This window comes from Lytechinus variegatus, chromosome 15 (genome assembly GCF_018143015.1).
Source record: "Lytechinus variegatus isolate NC3 chromosome 15, Lvar_3.0, whole genome shotgun sequence".
Classification (NCBI taxonomy): domain Eukaryota; kingdom Metazoa; phylum Echinodermata; class Echinoidea; order Temnopleuroida; family Toxopneustidae; genus Lytechinus; species Lytechinus variegatus.
This window is the reverse complement of record NC_054754.1, coordinates 3,200,746-3,218,386: the sequence shown is the minus strand read 5'-3', so window position 1 is coordinate 3,218,386 and position 17,641 is coordinate 3,200,746. Positions and strand designations below refer to the sequence as shown.

Genomic DNA, 17,641 nt, shown 5'->3' with positions numbered 1-17,641 from the left:
ATCACCATTTTGATTTTACATGTATCTGTGAAACTTGGCTAACAACCTCTGACGATGCTGTCATTGAAGATCTTCGACCTAGTGGTTACACCTTTCTCCATTGTCCTAGAGTCTCCAAGCGCGGAGGTGGTGTCGGTTTCCTGTACAAGAACGATCTCAATGTGGTTTTGAATCCACCACAAGAACATGACACTTTTGAATCAATGCACGGGACCATTTCTAACAGTTCATCATGCTTGGACATCATGGTTTTATATCGACCACCTGGCAATCAATCTTTTTCTGCCTTTCTCGACGAATTTTCTGAGCTTCTTGATATGACTCTCCTCAAGCCATCTCCTATTGTCATCACAGGCGATCTGAACATCCACTTGGACAGTCTGTCCTCACCGAACACACAGAAGTTCAAAGATCTCCTTAGTAGTCATGGTGTATCTCAAATTGTCACCTCTCCTACCCACGACAAAGGTCATACACTTGATGCAGTCATCGTGAGGAACTCTGATAATCTGCTTTGCTCTGGTCTGAAGGTTATTCCTGGTATTTCAGACCACTCTGCCATCACCTGCCGGCTTCGTCATAAAAGGCCTCTTCGAACTGACTCCACGTTTACCTGTCGCAACATCAAGGCAATAAATAGAGAAGCGTTTGCCAATGATGTTGCCAGCTGCACCATTACAGCCTCTGATACGGACAGTGTATGCAATGCTGTGCAATTGTACAATCTTCAGCTCAGCACACTCCTGGATTCTCATGCACCGGCCAAGACGAGAACCATCAAGAACCGTAATGACTGTCCTTGGTTCAATCCTGATATCTCTGCAGCTAAGAGGAAACGCAGGAGACTTGAACGTAAATGGCGTTCCAACGGTAAGCTACACATCGACAGAGAACTATGGTGTGCTCAGAAGAACTTGGTAAACTCCATGCTGATGATGGCGAAACGCTCACATTATGTTGGTCTCGTTGACGACTGTGGTAGCGACTCACGCAAGCTCTTCTCTCTTGCTAACCGTCTTTTGAATCGAAAGAAGTCTACCCCTCTACCGCGTCACACTGATAGTCATGTTATGGCTGAGACGTTCATCCAGTTCTTCCAAGCGAAAGTTCGGACTATCTGCGACACTCTTCACCCAGATGAGTCCTGTCCTCAACCGTTCACTGCGACCTTACTTGAGACTCTGCATCCTACCAATCCAGATGAGATTCAATCAATTCTTAGGAAAATACCACCTAAATCATGCCAGTTAGACCCGATTCCTACCATTTTGTTAAAAGAATGTTGCACTACATTTGCTCCCATTATTTCTCAGATAGTTAATTTAAGTATTGATCAGGCTGAAGTTCCTACTTGTTTGAAGGTTGCCTATATCACTCCACTACTGAAGAAAAGTTCTCTTGATCCAGAGGTACTGCAAAATTACCGTCCTGTATCTAATCTGCCATTCTTATTCAAAATTCTTGAAAGGGTTGTTTTTTCTAGACTTTCTGATTATTTTTCTGACAACAATTTATTTGATCCCTTTCAATCTGCATATCGTCCCAACCATAGTGTGGAAACTCTCTTGGTCAATGTGTCCAACTCTATTCTTCAGGGTATGGACAAAGGAAATATCTCAGCCATGTTCTTACTCGACTTGTCTTCCGCTTTCGATACTGTCAATCATACTGTTCTTCTTAATACACTCAGTTCATTTGGTGTTAGGGGTCAGGCATACAAATGGTTTCAGTCATATCTTTCCTGTCACTCGCAGATTGTCTGTATTAATGACTGCACATCTAGTAGTATGCCTCTCTCTCACGGTGTACCGCAGGGTTCTGTGGGCGGACCCACTTTGTTTTCGATTTACTTGATTAGTTTGGGACATATCTTACAACGTCATAATATCCATTATCATATCTATGCCGATGACATCCAACTCTATCTCTCCTTCAAACCCAACCAGGCTGATGCAACAAATGCAATTGCCCTTCTTGAGAATTGTTTAGCTGACATTCACTCCTGGCTGGATAGTCATTCATTGAAACTGAATCCCTCCAAAACTGAGTTCCTTCTATTTGGTTCAAGGGCTCAACTTAGTAAGGTCAAGTTGTCATCCGTCTCTTTTTCGGGATGTATCATTAATGTGTCCCAGACGTGTCGTAACCTAGGTGTCATGTTAGATTATGGAATGTCTATGTCAAATCAAATAACCAACATTTGTAGGTCTGTAAGGTATCAGCTCCGAAATATTGGGTTCATCAGGAAATATTTGTCAAAATCTGCTACTGAAAAATTGGTTCACGCTCTGATTTCTTCACGACTTGACTTCGGGAATGCCTTACTTTACAATTTACCCAACACCCAGTTGTCTAAACTCCAAAAGCTCCAGAACGCTGCAGCACGTTTGGTCACCCTATCTAAAAAACATGTTCATATCACACCCATTCTGAAATCCCTTCATTGGTTAAAGGTCAACGATCGCATCATCTTCAAAATCCTTCTCCTTGTATTCCATGCAATTAACGGCTCTGCTCCACAGTACAATATTAATCTAATCAGCAAATACACTCCAGTGAGGTCCCTCCGTTCATCAAACTCCGGTTCCCTAGTTATTCCCAAATCCGTTAAAACATGGGGGGCTCGGGCTTTTGCGCATGCTGGCCCTGTTCTATGGAATGGTCTTCCCCTGACAATTCGTGAATGCACGTCCATTGATACTTTTAAACGTTACCTTAAGACTCGTCTATTCAATGCCTCTTACTCTTAATTGTTCCTGGATCGATTATTATTATATTTGTACCTATTCTCTTTCGTTCTTTCTTTCTTCTCTCACTGCGCCTTGGGCATTCTGCCGAGTGGATTTGGCGCACTATAAATTACATATATTATTATTATTATTATGAATACTCTACAGAAACACAATGAAAGCAATACATTTTCTTCAAAATATTATTTGTAAACTGACATAAAAAAGAACAAGCAACATGACATAACAAAAAACAAGCAGCCAAATCAAATGACATCACTTCTAAGAATTCAAAATGAAGATTTAAGTACTCGACTATGCTTAGATAATTTTTCAGAAAGGGTCTTTAACAGCACTTCCTTCTTATGTTCATATCAGGGAAAGAGTTAAGGCCAGCTGGAGAAAACCTCACACAGCTTTTGTACAGGGTCAGCAAATTATTGCCCATCAGCTCCATCCCCGGTTCTCATTAATAAAAAGAGAAGGGTCTTTGTATGTAGTGTATCAGAGAGGGCAAGTGTTTTCTTCATGAATAAGAGTACTCAGAAGGATCCACTAGGATGGTCATCATCATATACACTCTGAACATTCGGCAAAATACAAAGATAGCAACCTTGGTTTACAACTAACAATATCAATTTTTATTCCTGAAATTGGCAACATCAGCTCTGTTTTCAGATTTTTTTTTCAATTCAAAGCTGAATTAACAGGTAAAGAGTGGTCATCCTATACTTTATTGATAAGAAATATGCCAATAAATACTTATATGAAAAGATTTCCTTAAAACATTTTTATAGTGCTGAATGAAAAAAATATTGGCAAACATGTGCATGTTTTTCTTCCTTATGTGCATCAAGATTCGAATGCAGTCATGAAAAGAAATAAATTCAAAACTGACCTTGACATATCTTCTCACTTCCAAAGTTTTTGCAGGTGTCTCTTTGTTAATGTTCTGTAAAAACACGAGAAATGCAAGACATTGATTAAAATCATAAGATCAGCTCCATCCCCAGTTCTCATTAATAATAGGAGAAGGGTCTTTGTAGCGTATCAGAGAGGGCAAGTGTTCTCTTCATGAATAAGAGTACTCAGAAGGATCCACTAGGATGGTCATCATCATATACACTATCTACAGAGGTTTGCCCAAGTAAAAGAAATCCAGGGAGTTTCATCAATACTTTGTCTTCTGAAAAGTTGTCATCTTCTGATCTCGCAACTCTCCAATAGGCACATGCGACTGCTACTATGGTAATTATCAGACAATGACAATTTGTCAAGACTTTTCAGCAGCATTACTTATGGTTTCTATGACAGCGGGGCTTCGTAACAAAAGTACTGTCAATGGATTACGCAATGAGATAAGGTGTTGCTTCGGCAATTCATTAATTTTATTTTGTAGGGTATTATTTGAGCACCCAGATGGAAAAACCAAACCAGATTGGTCTATTATCAGAGCGACACATTTGCTCCTGTGACAAATGTTCCGGGCTTAGTTTCGTCTAAGATGTAGGGTGTTAGGGTTGCAATAAGGTTTTGAGTTAGGTGTAGGGTAGAGCATAGTGTTCAACCCAGGGTTGAAGTTGGTCATTTGTGTGTGGAATTTAGAGTGGAGCATTTGTCACCGGAGCTTATGTCATGGAACAATAATCAGACACCTTGGTTATAAAAGGTCTTACCTGAAATATATCTGCCTCCAGTCAAGTCCTCATCGTTTTGCTGTCTTGATGATTCAGACCAACTCACACTCATACTCTATGTATCTCACCTACGAAAAAAAAACACAAGATTTTGATCAACCCGAGCACAGAGCAGGCATCTACTTTCCATAACAGAATCTACACCTAAAGCGTGCCCATCAGTTCAACTTGAAGTCGAGACTTCCACAAGGGTAACTTGCATGGCATCGAGATCAGAACTTCAGTATTATCACGGTTATTCAAAAACACGGACCTGAAGTTGGTATATCATCATTTCTATATGCTTTCGCTTTTCTTTATTTTCACATGCTCAGTGTACTAGTCATAAACCTATACAAACAATCATTCATATATGTCTTAGGGACAAAGAAAACTTACCTGCTAAGTGCCTGCCTCAGGAAGTCAAGCAAGTCCTTATCGATTTGCAGTCTTGATTTGGGCCATCTCGTACTTATCTTACAGCTGTTTGCCCTATAAGAAAAAGGAAATTTTGATAAACCCTATTGTAGAAGTATTCCACGAGTAATGTGGTCACAGGCATAATAACTGGTTATGGTTTAAGTAGCATAGGCATAGATCAGAACTTCAGTATTATCACGGTTAATCAAAAACACGGACCTGAAGTTGGTATATCATCATCTCTATGCTTTCACTATTCTATACGTTTATGTGCACCTTGGCAAAAAAAGAATTGTAGCACTTGCAGAAACAATTTATCCTGTTTAATTCCATTGTTCTGTGATCTTCAAGTATTGTAATTGTATTTTACCATTACGTTGGTTCTGAAGAAGGCATACTGACTTGAGAGGCGACCTTCAAGTTTTCTGGCATCCATGTTTCTCTCCTTTTCCTATTGCTCATGTTATTTACATGTCTGATGATGACAAATAAATAATAATCCTCAAGAGTGTTGTGCAATCATTATTTACAATGGAACAATCTTCAAACAAATAGAAAGGCAAATGAAAGCATCTCCCCTGTTAGGTATTCATCAATCAGAATTGCTATTTCAGAACGAGTTGTATTTGATCTCGACTAAAAAAAAAAAATCAAACAAATTTCCAGATGTGTAATTCTGATTGGTTCAAACTCAATTTGCATTCGACAGTGACTCTTTGTGAAAACCTTCCAAGTTCCTGTTGGGGTATTGAAACTTACCCTCTTTGATGTACCGTGGAAGCATCAAGTCATTCCCAGGAAATTTCCAGCTGAAAAAGAGAATAGAACAATGCTTGTGTTAAATATTCTTCAAGAGATTCAATGGGAGAAAGTCAACACACAGAAAAAAAATTTAAGCAGAGCATTGCAGCCGATTGGATCAGTCTCTGGGCCCTAAAACAGAGGGTCATGGGATTGAATCCCAGCCATGGTATAATTCCATTCAGCAAGACATTGATCCACACTGTGCTGCACTCAACCCAGGTGAGGTAAATGGGTACCGGCAGGAAGTAATTTCTCAGAGTTGTGAGCACCGGAATCGGAATACTAACTTCGCCGTAATGCTGTAACCGATTTTTATTCCAATTCCCGATCCGATCCGATTTTCCCCTTTTTTCTACATTTTTCCGAACTCCGATTTTTGACCAGTGGGGAAAAAATCGGATCGGAAAAACCAAAACATAACAAGACAAAAAAAAAAACACGTGGCGACATGTTTGCCGTCAAAATGCGCTGGTGATTTGTTTTGATCTCAGACAAAAGCGGTGGAAGGAAAAGAAGATAAAGGGGAAGAAAATTATGATTTGTTTTTATCTCCGATATTAGCGGAAAGGCAGGTGGAGAAGATTATGATTTGTTTTGATCTCCGACATAATCGGGGAAGAACAAAACGATGATGATGATAATTGGTGATAATTTGTTTTGATCTCCGACAAAAATGGAGGGAGAAAAACAACGAAAAGACGATATGTTTTGATCTTAAGCGGAGGCAAATAAGATTTAATTGAACACGCTGACATGCGCGGTAATATTTACGACTATCTGACTTATACGTCCTCTATAGAGTTTACGATTACCTCCGCCATCACTACGATGTTGTAGAGAAGGTGAATATCATGGTAAACAACTCTGGATAATAATGCGTCTTTTTCGGGAGGTCATGCGACCTTTAAGAGTTTACGATTACCTCCGCCATCACTACGATGTTGTAGAGAAGGTGAATATCACGGTAAACAACTCTTGATAATAATGCGTCTTTTTCGGGAGGTCATGCGATCTTTAAGAGTTTACGATTACCTCCGCCATCACTACGATGTTGTAGAGAAGGTGAATATCACGGTAAACAACTCTTGATAATAATGCGTCTTTTTCGGGAGGTCATGCGACCTTTAAGAGTTTACGATTACCTCCGCCATCACTACGATGTTGTAGAGAAGGTGAATATCATGGTAAACAACTCTGGATAATAATGCGTCTTTTTCGGGAGGTCATGCGACCTTTATGAGATTAGGATTACCTCCGCCATCACTACGATGTTGTAGAGAAGGTGAATATCATGGTAAACAACTCTGGATAATAATGCGTCTTTTTCGGGAGGTCATGCGACCTTTAAGAGTTTACGATTACCTCCGCCATCACGATGTTGTAGAGAAGGTGAATATCACGGTAAACAACTCTTGATAATAATGCGTCTTTTTCGGGAGGTCATGCGATCTTTAAGAGTTTACGATTACCTCCGCCATCACTACGATGTTGTAGAGAAGGTGAATATCACGGTAAACAACTCTTGATAATAATGCGTCTTTTTCGGGAGGTCATGCGACCTTTTAGAGTTTACGATTACCTCCGCCATCACTACGATGTTGTAGAGAAGGTGAATATCATGGTAAACAACTCTGGATAATAATGCGTCCTTTTCGGGAGGTCATGCGACCTTTATGAGATTACGATTACCTCCGCCATCACTACGATGTTGTAGAGAAGGTGAATATCATGGTAAACAACTCTGGATAATAATGCGTCTTTTTCGGGAGGTCATGCGACCTTTAAGAGTTTACGATTACCTCCGCCATCACTACGATGTTGTAGAGAAGGTGAATATCACGGTTAACAACTCTTGATAATAATGCGTCTTTTTCGGGAGGTCATGCGATCTTTAAGAGTTTACGATTACCTCCGCCATCACTACGATGTTGTAGAGAAGGTGAATATCACGGTAAACAACTCTTGATAATAATGCGTCTTTTTCGGGAGGTCATGCGACCTTTAAGAGTTTACGATTACCTCCGCCATCACTACGATGTTGTAGAGAAGGTGAATATCATGGTAAACAACTCTGGATAATAATGCGTCTTTTTCGGGAGGTCATGCGACCTTTAAGAGTTTACGATTACCTCCGCCATCACTACGATGTTGTAGAGAAGGTGAATATCATGGTTAACCACTCTGGATAGTAGTGCGTCTTTTTCGGGAGGTCATCCGACCTTTAAGAGTTTACGATTACCTCCGCCATCACTACGATGTTGTAGAGAAGGTGAATATCATGGTAAAGAACTCAGGATAATAATGCATCTTTTTCGGGAGGTCAAGCGACCTTAAGAGTTTACGATTACCTCCGCCATCACTACGATGTTGTAGAGAAGGTGAATATCATGGTAAACAACTCTGGATAATAATGCGTCCTTTTCGGGAGGTCATGCACCTTTATGAGATTACGATTACCTCCGCCATCACTACGATGTTGTAGAGAAGGTGAATATCATGGTAAACAACTCTGGATAATAATGCGTCTTTTTCGGGAGGTCATGCGACCTTTAAGAGTTTACGATTACCTCCGCCATCACGACGATGTTGTAGAGAAGGTGAATATCACGGTAAACAACTCTTGATAATAATGCGTCTTTTTCGGGAGGTCATGCGATCTTTAAGAGTTTACGATTACCTCCGCCATCACTACGATGTTGTAGAGAAGGTGAATATCACGGTAAACAACTCTTGATAATAATGCGTCTTTTTCGGGAGGTCATGCGACCTTTATGAGATTACGATTACCTCCGCCATCACTACGATGTTGTAGAGAAGGTGAATATCATGGTAAACAACTCTGGATAATAATGCGTCTTTTTCGGGAGGTCATGCGACCTTTAAGAGTTTACGATTACCTCCGCCATCACTACGATGTTGTAGAGAAGGTGAATATCATGGTTAACCACTCTGGATAGTAGTGCGTCTTTTTCGGGAGGTCATGCGACCTTTAGGAGTTCACGACGGACGCCGCCATCACCACGATGTTGTAGAGAAGAGGCCAATCGTTGATCGGCGGTAGTGTCGCGCGCTGGAACGTCATTATCTTATTTCCCTTCCTCCGATTATGTCGGAGATCAAAACAACTCATCATCTTCTTCCTCCGCTTTTGTCGGAGATCAAAACAAATTCTGCCATCAGTGTAGCGTGCCGCATTTGTCCACGCGCCGGCCACATACAAATTTTTATGTATTTTTTTGTTTTGGAATATCTTCCGATCCGATATCCGAACCGATTCCGATTTTAGGAGCAAAACTTCCGAACCGAACTCCGATCCCGTAATTGCTCTAACTTACAACATTACTTAGCCGGGGTAATATAGGAGTGTCCTGACCCTACATTAATAGTATTGTTATTATTACTATCATTATTATTATGGAGATATTTCAGAAGCTGGATAACGAAAATTTCTTGCAGGTGTAATCATTATTCTCAGAGGTAGAGCTCAGTCAAAAGAGGGTAATACGAAAATAATCACCGTGTTTGTCATACGGGGACATTCGATACTTTCATCATTGCTCTACTAAACTGAAATATTTCAGTTTCCAAAACTTCAGAACTATAACTGACTTAGAAATGTATATCCAGTAGACGTTGTTTGATGTATTGAACCGTTTAGTATGCATTTCAACTGCACCAATTAAAGTCCGATCTGAGATATGATTTCATTCCCACAATTTGCATAAAAAGTTGACAAACTAAAAAGAAACTGTCAAATGAAATAAATCAAATATAAAACATATTGTGGAAGGAGCCTATGTTCTTATTTGTCATCGAAGGCCCTGTTGTAAAGAAGTTTAATCAAATAACTCTCTGTACAATGTTACTTCAACCTGAATTCTGATTGCTTGATACCACGGTAATTACTTCAATACAACAGAGTCTCATTGCATTAGAAAAACAACTTTGATAACCCTATGCATACCTTCATATTTGCCTTGTTGACTTTACAAGGGCAGACAGTGAGCGCTCCTTGTCCTGCAAGAAAGGAGTGAAAAATAAGACATTGAATTGATAAAAAGGAAATAGTGAATGAGTGACATCATCAACTCTCATTTGGATGCAACTTGACTCGTTCATGAACTATTGTGTGAAAAATAAGCGAAACTGAAATGTCAGAACTTCCTTATTTTACATCCGATATTCTGATGAAATTTTCAGCATAGTGCTTGTCTGATTTTTCTCTGTTGATTCAAATCAACATTTTTCAGAGGTGGACTTTATAGCGAGGTGAAGCATCACGACAGGTCAATAAATGTGCAGGACCTGCACGTACAGTGCTTGAGTTTCGCTGATTCCCTAAGCATTGTTCTATTTGTCAAGGTCTAAAATATGACAAAAGCCCAAAGACTTGTCATCTCTGATTGGATCAGGGAAATTTCCCCCCTAAATACACCCAGAGCCCTGGAAAACTCCATGAGACCCTGAATTCCCACAGCATCCACTGTTAACTAGAATGTAGCAAAATTGGGATGATGAGCTCATGAAAAAAATTAAGAATTTTCTCCCTATCTTGGATAGCCAATGTTCATCAGATAGAGCTAATACATTCTGGCATCATGCTGCCTTCTTCATTAGATTTACTGTGTTAAAAACACTATCATCCCTTGAACATGGCCTACGATGATCTTAAATAATAATCCACTACTCAAAGTTGCAGACATCTTCCTTTGTCAGAGAAAACTTTGTGAAGATTCAGGGAGATGTATTCCAACATACTCCTGAGCAATTTCATACAATAAACAAACCTTTTTTACATCCGATCCATATTTCACTCTTCCATTCTGAACTTCACAACATAGATCATGCCAAAATTAAAAATCTTTTTTACATGAACAAGCAAAAAATGGGGAGAAATCAGTTCAGGAAGACTTCGGGAAGGAGGGATGTCTGACAGTCATATTCTAGAGCATCACCCCAGCTCTAAACATCATTAGCATGAACATGTAAGAAGCATGTTTTCTTACGAGCAACTTACAGCGAATTTACTGCTTTGGATGACCGTTGGGAATGCAACACTTATCGCCATCACTCCGCTGTTGGTAGGCTTACTCACACTCTAGCTGGCAAAGCAAAGTAGGACGTAAAAACAAAATCACACCATAACGTGCATGTGAATGGAGTATCTCAATTTTGGCTGAAGGCCTGTAAAATATGAAAAAAGTTATAGTACCATTCATACAAACTATTTGCTTTGCATAATCAAAATTCGGTTTCTTGTACTTTATCAATAATTTTTGTGTTCCATGACAAAATGACCGACTGGAAGCAATGCTCATATTGACAAAAAACAAAGTAAAAAAAGCAAACCAACTGAATTAAAAGAAACAAACATTTTCTAAAGCATGTAATATGTTATCATAACATATTACATGCTTTAGAAAATTATGTCATAATCAACAATGAAAGGTCGCTGGGTTTCTGGAGTGGATCAGTACATTCTCACATCAGAAATATCAGAATTACGTCCCTTGAGAATGATTAAATCATCACGTACTACTCACAGAAAACAATTTTATATTCAAATTCTTCACAACTTAAGATTAAATTCTTTCACCATTCAATAACATGCACTTTGTCATGGATGCCATAATCAACAAAAACAGCAACTTTGTTTAGTTACATCAACCGACTTACCACAATGAAGTCATCTCACAGCTCAGGCTTGGGTCTAGAAAAAAAAGTTAAGAGGATTGTTGATTAAAATAGCTAATTTTTTAATGTTATTTGACAGACTGCTCAGCTTGCGAATATACCAAGTAGAAAAAGTTCAACCCGATAAAGAATTAAATCACTTAGGAGTGAAGCATCAGCTAGGAGCGAAAGACTTGATACTCAAAGAATGTCATCAAAGATCTTCAGCTGAACTATGCTATCATCATCACTTCACTCTCTAGGTGTAAGATAAATGTCTGATGCTGAAATCAATGGAAAATGAATTCGAACAGAAAACCAAATATTTGTTGTACAAATAGAATTATGTGCTAAAATATTCTGGTACAAAATGTGTACATACAAAAAAATAGGCAAAATAAGTAGCATTCCAACATCTGTTATGCATGTTTGTTCAAAATATAGTCTATGATATCACGTCATACAGTCATTGCTTTCTTGAAAATTCAGTGTGATTCTTCTTTCTTACTCAGTAAATTTCCGGTAGAAAAAAATTATGGTATGGATAGATTTCCATACTGTTGAGATTGATTGGATCAAGACAGGGCCCTAGTAATTCTCCAAGCAATAAAAATGCGATGTCCCACATATGTTTGTCTGTGCTGGTGATCTTCAGGGTGATCGTTTTCAGTTTACACTTCATGTTTACAAATAATTTGTGTAAATGATCCAGATCTAGCTGAATGATGCTGACAACTTGATTTAAAGACTTCTTCATGCAATCATTATGGCTTTATGAATGTGTGGGAATATGATTATACAAATTAGCAATTTTTTATCCATCCTAAACATCAACAATTAGCAATTACTCACCTTCTATATCTTTGATCACTTGTTCTCAATTCTGGTGAAAAATAAGACCTGGAAGTAAAATGAAAAAATAGCATCAAAATGACAATCGTTTCATATCAAAGATATTTATATTACCACAACAAACCTTAGCAGACATTTTCTTTTCAGAGCTATAACTTCAATTAATCGCAAGAATCTACATAAAATTATTTGAGTGAAGCATCAGCTAGGAGCGAAAGACTTGATACTCAAAGAATGTCGTCAAAGATCTTCAGCTGAACTATGCTGTCATCATCACTTCACTCGCAAAACTCAGTCATTTTGATTAACATAACGTTGCCATTATAAACCTGTCAACCCTCAAACCACAAGAAAATGGGATGACAGGCTAAAATTAGGACACTGCAGTTTCCTTCACATATTTTAACCAAAAAAAAAGTTAACAGTGGATCTATGGACTTTCCTTATTAAATAGGGGCAGTTAGGTATGTCACAAGAATTCAGTACAACAATACACCAGACTGGCCACTACTGTTTCAAGAAGAAGTCCACACTACCTTCATATAAAACAAGACTCCCTCCAATAAGAATGTCAGAATGAAGATTTTATATCTTTTCAAAACAAGGATTTTATGTACATTTTCATTGGGGGGGGGGAAATAATGGACTGGACTATTACTACGTATTGAACATGAACTTTACATAGATGTCCAGTATCTTACCTTTCAAGAGAGATGTGTTCCATTTTGTGCACCTGTGAAGATTTAATTCAATTGGCTCATCAGGGAAGCAGCTTGTGATAAAGCTTAGTCAGCAATTCTTAAATGACTTCTAATCGAAGCCAATCACATGCAAGGATTTCAGTGGCTTATAACAAATAGTCAGTGAAACTGACCCATTTTTTTTTATGAAATGCTCCTGAGATGAAAATATATTGTGTTCCGCATGTCAGCAATCAGTCCGCCCTAGTCGCTACACTGTGTATATAATCATGATTAAATCAGTGCTAACCATATCATGTAGGCTCATCATTTTACAGACATTATGCAGGCCACAACTCTACAAAACAAAGTACCATGGTATTTTTTTATTTCCTTGCTACTCAAAAAATCTTTCAGCATAAGACAATTTACCAAAGGGCAATTCCATAAAATGATCAACCTTTTGTATGTCAGACCCCAAGTGAGTCTTTCTTCACTTTATTAAGTGACCAAGTCATGGTACTTTGAGAACTTCACTACCTGTCAAAAGAACAAGAAATCAGAGACAGAAAATTTCATGAATGTTCCCCACATAGGGAAGGGGGGGGGGCGGATGTACATATTTCATGGAATTGCCCAAAAAGAAACCAACTATACTCACCAAAAGTTGGCAGTAGCTCTGGACGATAAGCCAACATCATATTACATCTGAAAATAAAAATAAGCATGGAAGTGACCAAATGACCGAATTGTGATTTCTCAGAGTTTGATAAAGGAAATGATTAATATGTCTGCAATCAGTCCGCCCTAGTCGCTACACTGTGTATATAATCATGATTAAATCAGTGCTAACCATATCATGTAGGCTCATCATTTTACAGACATTTTGCAGTCAAAATTCTTCAAGTTTCATGTTTTGATATTTCCTTTCAATACTGATTAAAATCATTCAAAGGATTTCTTTTTTTCATTTTTCTACTTTTTTCTACTCACTAAAAGTTTGCTGCAGCTCTGGACAATACCCAGTTTGTAGCATCGCCAAATAACATCTGAAAAGAAGATGGAACATAACGATCAGTGACTTAACGACGAAACTGCACTTGATCAGCATTTTATAAATATTAATACGTCTGCAATCAGTCCGCCCTAGTCGCTACACTGTGTATATAATCATGATTTAAATCAGTAACCATAATCATGTAGGCTCATCATTTTACAGACTTTTGTTTCTTTTTAATTTTCTCACTTCCAAACATCAATCCTACTTGCTTGAGCAAATTTCATGAACACTCGCAAAATAAGCAGGATATTTTTTCCTCTATTTCAAATTGTGTAGTACATTATAAAAACAAGACATAACTCGAAATTTTCGTTTTAAGAATTCATTCATCTCAAAGCCATGGGCATCAAGCTCCTCAAACTAAAGTGGTACAGCTGGGCCCCGTAACGCAAAGGGTAGGGATTAATTGCTAAATGAAATGGCCTATCAAGATCATCGTTGCATGTGAATTTTGCTCAGTGGTCTGGTGAGGAAAATGTTCTTTCAAATTTAGCGATTAATCATTAGCCTTTGTGTTCCATGTCCCAGGTTGAGATTCCAGGTGGGTGTTTCATAAAGCTGTTCGTAAGAGCGACTTTAAGGACTGTTGAGCATTTCTTATGGTAAATGGTATATTCATTGGCGATGGTTAAGCACGTAAGAAAGGTTCGCCAGACGTTCTTGAAGTCGCTCTTAACTTACAAACAGCTTTATCAAACGGCCCCTGGGCCCTGATGCATAAAGAGTTGCATTCAAATGCAAGTAACAATATCAATCACAAGTCCCAAGTCCATTTTGATTGGTTGAAACTTGAAAGTTGTGACCGATATTCAGAGTTGTGTTTGATTGCAAATCTTTCTGTAAAGGCCCCACAGGTCAGTTCTTCCATAACACTTATTTATGAATAATTGCATCAACTTACCAATCTTTTGAAACGACCATGCTACTTGAAGATACCCTAAGAAAAGTGAAAGAAAAAAGAAATGATGTAGAACTTATCAAGTCACACAACGATGCAGGATAACAGGAAGATTTGAGGAAAGTCTTGATCAGTCCGCCCTAGTCGCTACACTGTGTATATAATCATGATTAAATCAGTGCTAACCAATCATGTAGGCTCATCACTTCAAGACTTTCAAATCAAAAATTTATTGTATCTTTTAAATTTGCTAATTGGGCAATTATATAACAATCATCCTTTTATATCCAACCCCACTTTTCCCCCCATTTTCCTTCACATTATGGGCTGCTCAAACCAAGATAATTTGAGAGCATTACGTTTCATGTGAAATAGGAAAAAAACATTTCAGGAAGTCCTATATAAGGGGCTGGACTTCTTATTTCATGGAATTGCTCATCTCTCTCTCTCATCAAATGAAAGTGACTTTTACCACAAACATTCTCAATTGAGATAAGTAGAGAAAATAAAATCATAGAAAATACTACAGAATAAATAATTTTCTTTGATAAAAAAATTCAATCAAACTTACCTTGGTCAAACAATTTGTTCTGTTTAGCATGGATAATCTGCAAGGGAGTAAAACGCACAATTTAATGTCCTTTCAAAGGTTGGATATGGCAAGACAATTGGAAAGAGACAACTATGTGAAAATATTCAACTAAAATATGGAAATCACCTCCCCTTCCCTTCCAGAGTCCAAACAAATAAATGAAGAGTACAAACATGAAAAATAGCAGGGATTCTCATAGAAAAAGTTGAAGTTGCAGTGTACCTCAGCGATCTTGGTGATTTTATGTCGTCACTCTTTGCAGTCGAGAGTAGCAAATACTGTCATCATTGATACACTGTTACCATCCTACAAGCCTTTGTTTATTTGGGGGCACATTTGTGTGTTATATCTACATGTACATCAAAATTGGGAGAAAAACTGGAAGGGCATATGAAAATTCCATGGCAAATGTGAGGAAAATTGAGGCACATTGACACAGCCTGAAATGCCTTGGCCTTAGATCAGAATATGCCTAGTACTATGAATATGTAAAGAATCCCGGTCATGTGAACCAAAATGAACCCCCCCCACTGCATTTTATTTACAAACTTTGCAATCTCTGAAAAGATAAAATCTTAAAAAAATTTTGTCAGGGGTTTTGTAGAGTGTTGGGCATGGTAATGAGGGCAATTTCAAAATTTCTATCCAAATGACTGTATATCATTTTTTGCAGGGAAATATAAACAGATAGGCTCAACAAAAGATTTTTTAATATGTAACTTACACTGTTGTTAGGATGTGAAAATATCTTTTCAAAACAGCATCAGGAGGGAGAGATCTGAGCAGAAAGACAAAATTGACCATTTCAGATTAAAAACAGGTTGTTTCATATAATTACAGAAAGTTTTTTTTTCCTGACAAGTGTTATCTCAGCGATCTTGGTGATTTGTATGTCGTCACTCTGAAAGTCAAGAGTAGCAAATACTGTCATCATTGGTACACTTGTATTCTACTAATATGGACTCAGTTTGTCTTGTCATGAAACAAAACACATAATGTTCACCGTTGTGGCCCAGTGGATTAGTCTTCGGACTTTGAAACAGAGGGTCGTGGGTTCGAATCCCAGCCATGGCGTAATTTCCTTCAGCAAGAAACTGATCCACAATGTGCTGCACTCAACCCAGATGAGGTAAATGGGTACCGGTAGGAAGTAATTCCTTAAGAAGCTGTGTGCGCTATGAACGCCTAGCTTAGCCGGGTAATATAGGAGCGCCTTGAGCACCTAACAAGGTGGATATGTGCGCAATATAAATATCCTATATTATTATTTATTTCAATCATTTGCAACCTGATCAAAAGAAAAGAATGATTGTAACACACAAAATATCTGTTAATAACACACAGCATACATATTTTGGCATATATGCATCTATCTGTGACAAAACATTTGTATCAACACTGCTTTTATATTGTTCATGATTAGTTGCATCTTTATTAGACAGAAGCAAATAGCGCTGGTGAAAGTGATCAACCACTGAACTACGGAAACATTTGACTGGCCACTCACCATCTACATGTACAATATTTGATGCACTGAGTCCTGGAGGCAGTTAAAAAGGGAGAAAAGAGAACAAAGAATCAACCAAACGTCATAAAAAATCTAAAGCCAACACAACCATTGGACTTGGGTACCTTGTCAAAATCTGTGCCACATATTTAGCTGGGATCCCGTTAAAGGCACTCAACGTCTATTCATGAGAGCTTTCTTGCATTTCCCATTGCTTTGCCTATGATGGAGTGTGAGAATTGATGATAAAAGGCGGTTGTCAAGACTTTTGTTGACAAGGTACCTCATTGGTATGCATCAGTAGCCATGGTCACATAGACACTCATCATTGGATAATCTCAGAGTCCCTATCTTGGCTTAAAATCATCATTGCATACAACACCCCAACAGGATTCCTATGCAAATATGATTAATGCACTTGAGAAAAATAAACTGATTTTCTGTCATATAAAGTCTTACAAACACCACCACCCCCTGCATTAAAATATGGGAACATAAAAATAACAAATTTAATGCAGCTCAATTTTTTGCTTATTAGAATTTTAGCACATGGAACCTAAAAAGAAAAATATCAGAGTAACGCCCAAGAGCATATTTCTATGTTAGAAAAAATGTACACCAATTCAAGACGGGACAGGTAGTGTGATTAACTCGGTCAAAACAAAAACAATGGCTTTGTATGAAGCAATAAAACTTGCACTTCTGTTGTTCACAACTAAAGAAAGTAAAAAATACTATAATTAGATTGCC

At 38.2% G+C, this 17,641-nt stretch overlaps 1 protein-coding gene, 1 long non-coding RNA gene and 6 other non-coding genes across 22 annotated transcripts in view; 1 reads left to right on the top strand and 7 right to left on the bottom strand.

Moving 5' to 3' along the window:
• The first annotated feature begins 245 nt into the window (after positions 1-245).
• On the top strand, positions 246-3,119 carry LOC121428971. Its single transcript, XM_041625866.1, has 2 exons — positions 246-1,409; positions 3,108-3,119. Exons 1-2 carry the CDS (start codon positions 246-248, stop codon positions 3,117-3,119), a joined length of 1,176 nt encoding a protein of 391 aa, XP_041481800.1.
• Positions 3,120-3,627: 508 nt separating this feature from the next.
• The window catches only part of LOC121428391, a 35,409-nt gene continuing 21,395 nt past the window's right edge, over positions 3,628-17,641 (bottom strand). For 12 of the 15 annotated variants that reach the window (XR_005971777.1, XR_005971781.1, XR_005971778.1 and 9 more), the window contains 15 exons: positions 16,892-16,924; positions 16,109-16,162; positions 15,364-15,400; positions 14,796-14,831; positions 13,828-13,883; positions 13,496-13,542; positions 12,856-12,887; positions 12,155-12,202; positions 11,306-11,339; positions 10,647-10,813; positions 9,594-9,646; positions 5,585-5,634; positions 4,805-4,897; positions 4,406-4,494; positions 3,628-3,681 (listed from right to left, as the gene is read on the bottom strand). This is a non-coding gene — a long non-coding RNA (uncharacterized LOC121428391). Of the gene's footprint in view, positions 3,682-4,405; positions 4,495-4,804; positions 4,898-5,584; positions 5,635-9,593; positions 9,647-10,635; positions 10,814-11,305; positions 11,340-12,154; positions 12,203-12,855; positions 12,888-13,495; positions 13,543-13,827; positions 13,884-14,795; positions 14,832-15,363; positions 15,401-16,108; positions 16,163-16,891; positions 16,925-17,641 lie in introns of all 15 variants that reach the window. The other 3 variants (XR_005971785.1, XR_005971789.1, XR_005971788.1) reach the window with 3 other exon arrangements.
• Positions 4,635-4,705, bottom strand: LOC121429352. Its single transcript, XR_005971903.1, has one exon. It is a non-coding gene; the product is annotated as a small nucleolar RNA SNORD18 (small nucleolar RNA).
• LOC121429353 lies at positions 5,000-5,070 on the bottom strand. The gene has a single exon (XR_005971904.1). It is a non-coding gene; the product is annotated as a small nucleolar RNA SNORD18 (small nucleolar RNA).
• Positions 11,470-11,558, bottom strand: LOC121429356. The gene has a single exon (XR_005971907.1). It is a non-coding gene; the product is annotated as a small nucleolar RNA snR60/Z15/Z230/Z193/J17 (small nucleolar RNA).
• LOC121429357 lies at positions 12,348-12,436 on the bottom strand. The gene has a single exon (XR_005971908.1). It is a non-coding gene; the product is annotated as a small nucleolar RNA snR60/Z15/Z230/Z193/J17 (small nucleolar RNA).
• On the bottom strand, positions 15,604-15,677 carry LOC121429349. The gene has a single exon (XR_005971900.1). It is a non-coding gene; the product is annotated as a small nucleolar RNA SNORD24 (small nucleolar RNA).
• LOC121429350 lies at positions 16,250-16,323 on the bottom strand. Its single transcript, XR_005971901.1, has one exon. It is a non-coding gene; the product is annotated as a small nucleolar RNA SNORD24 (small nucleolar RNA).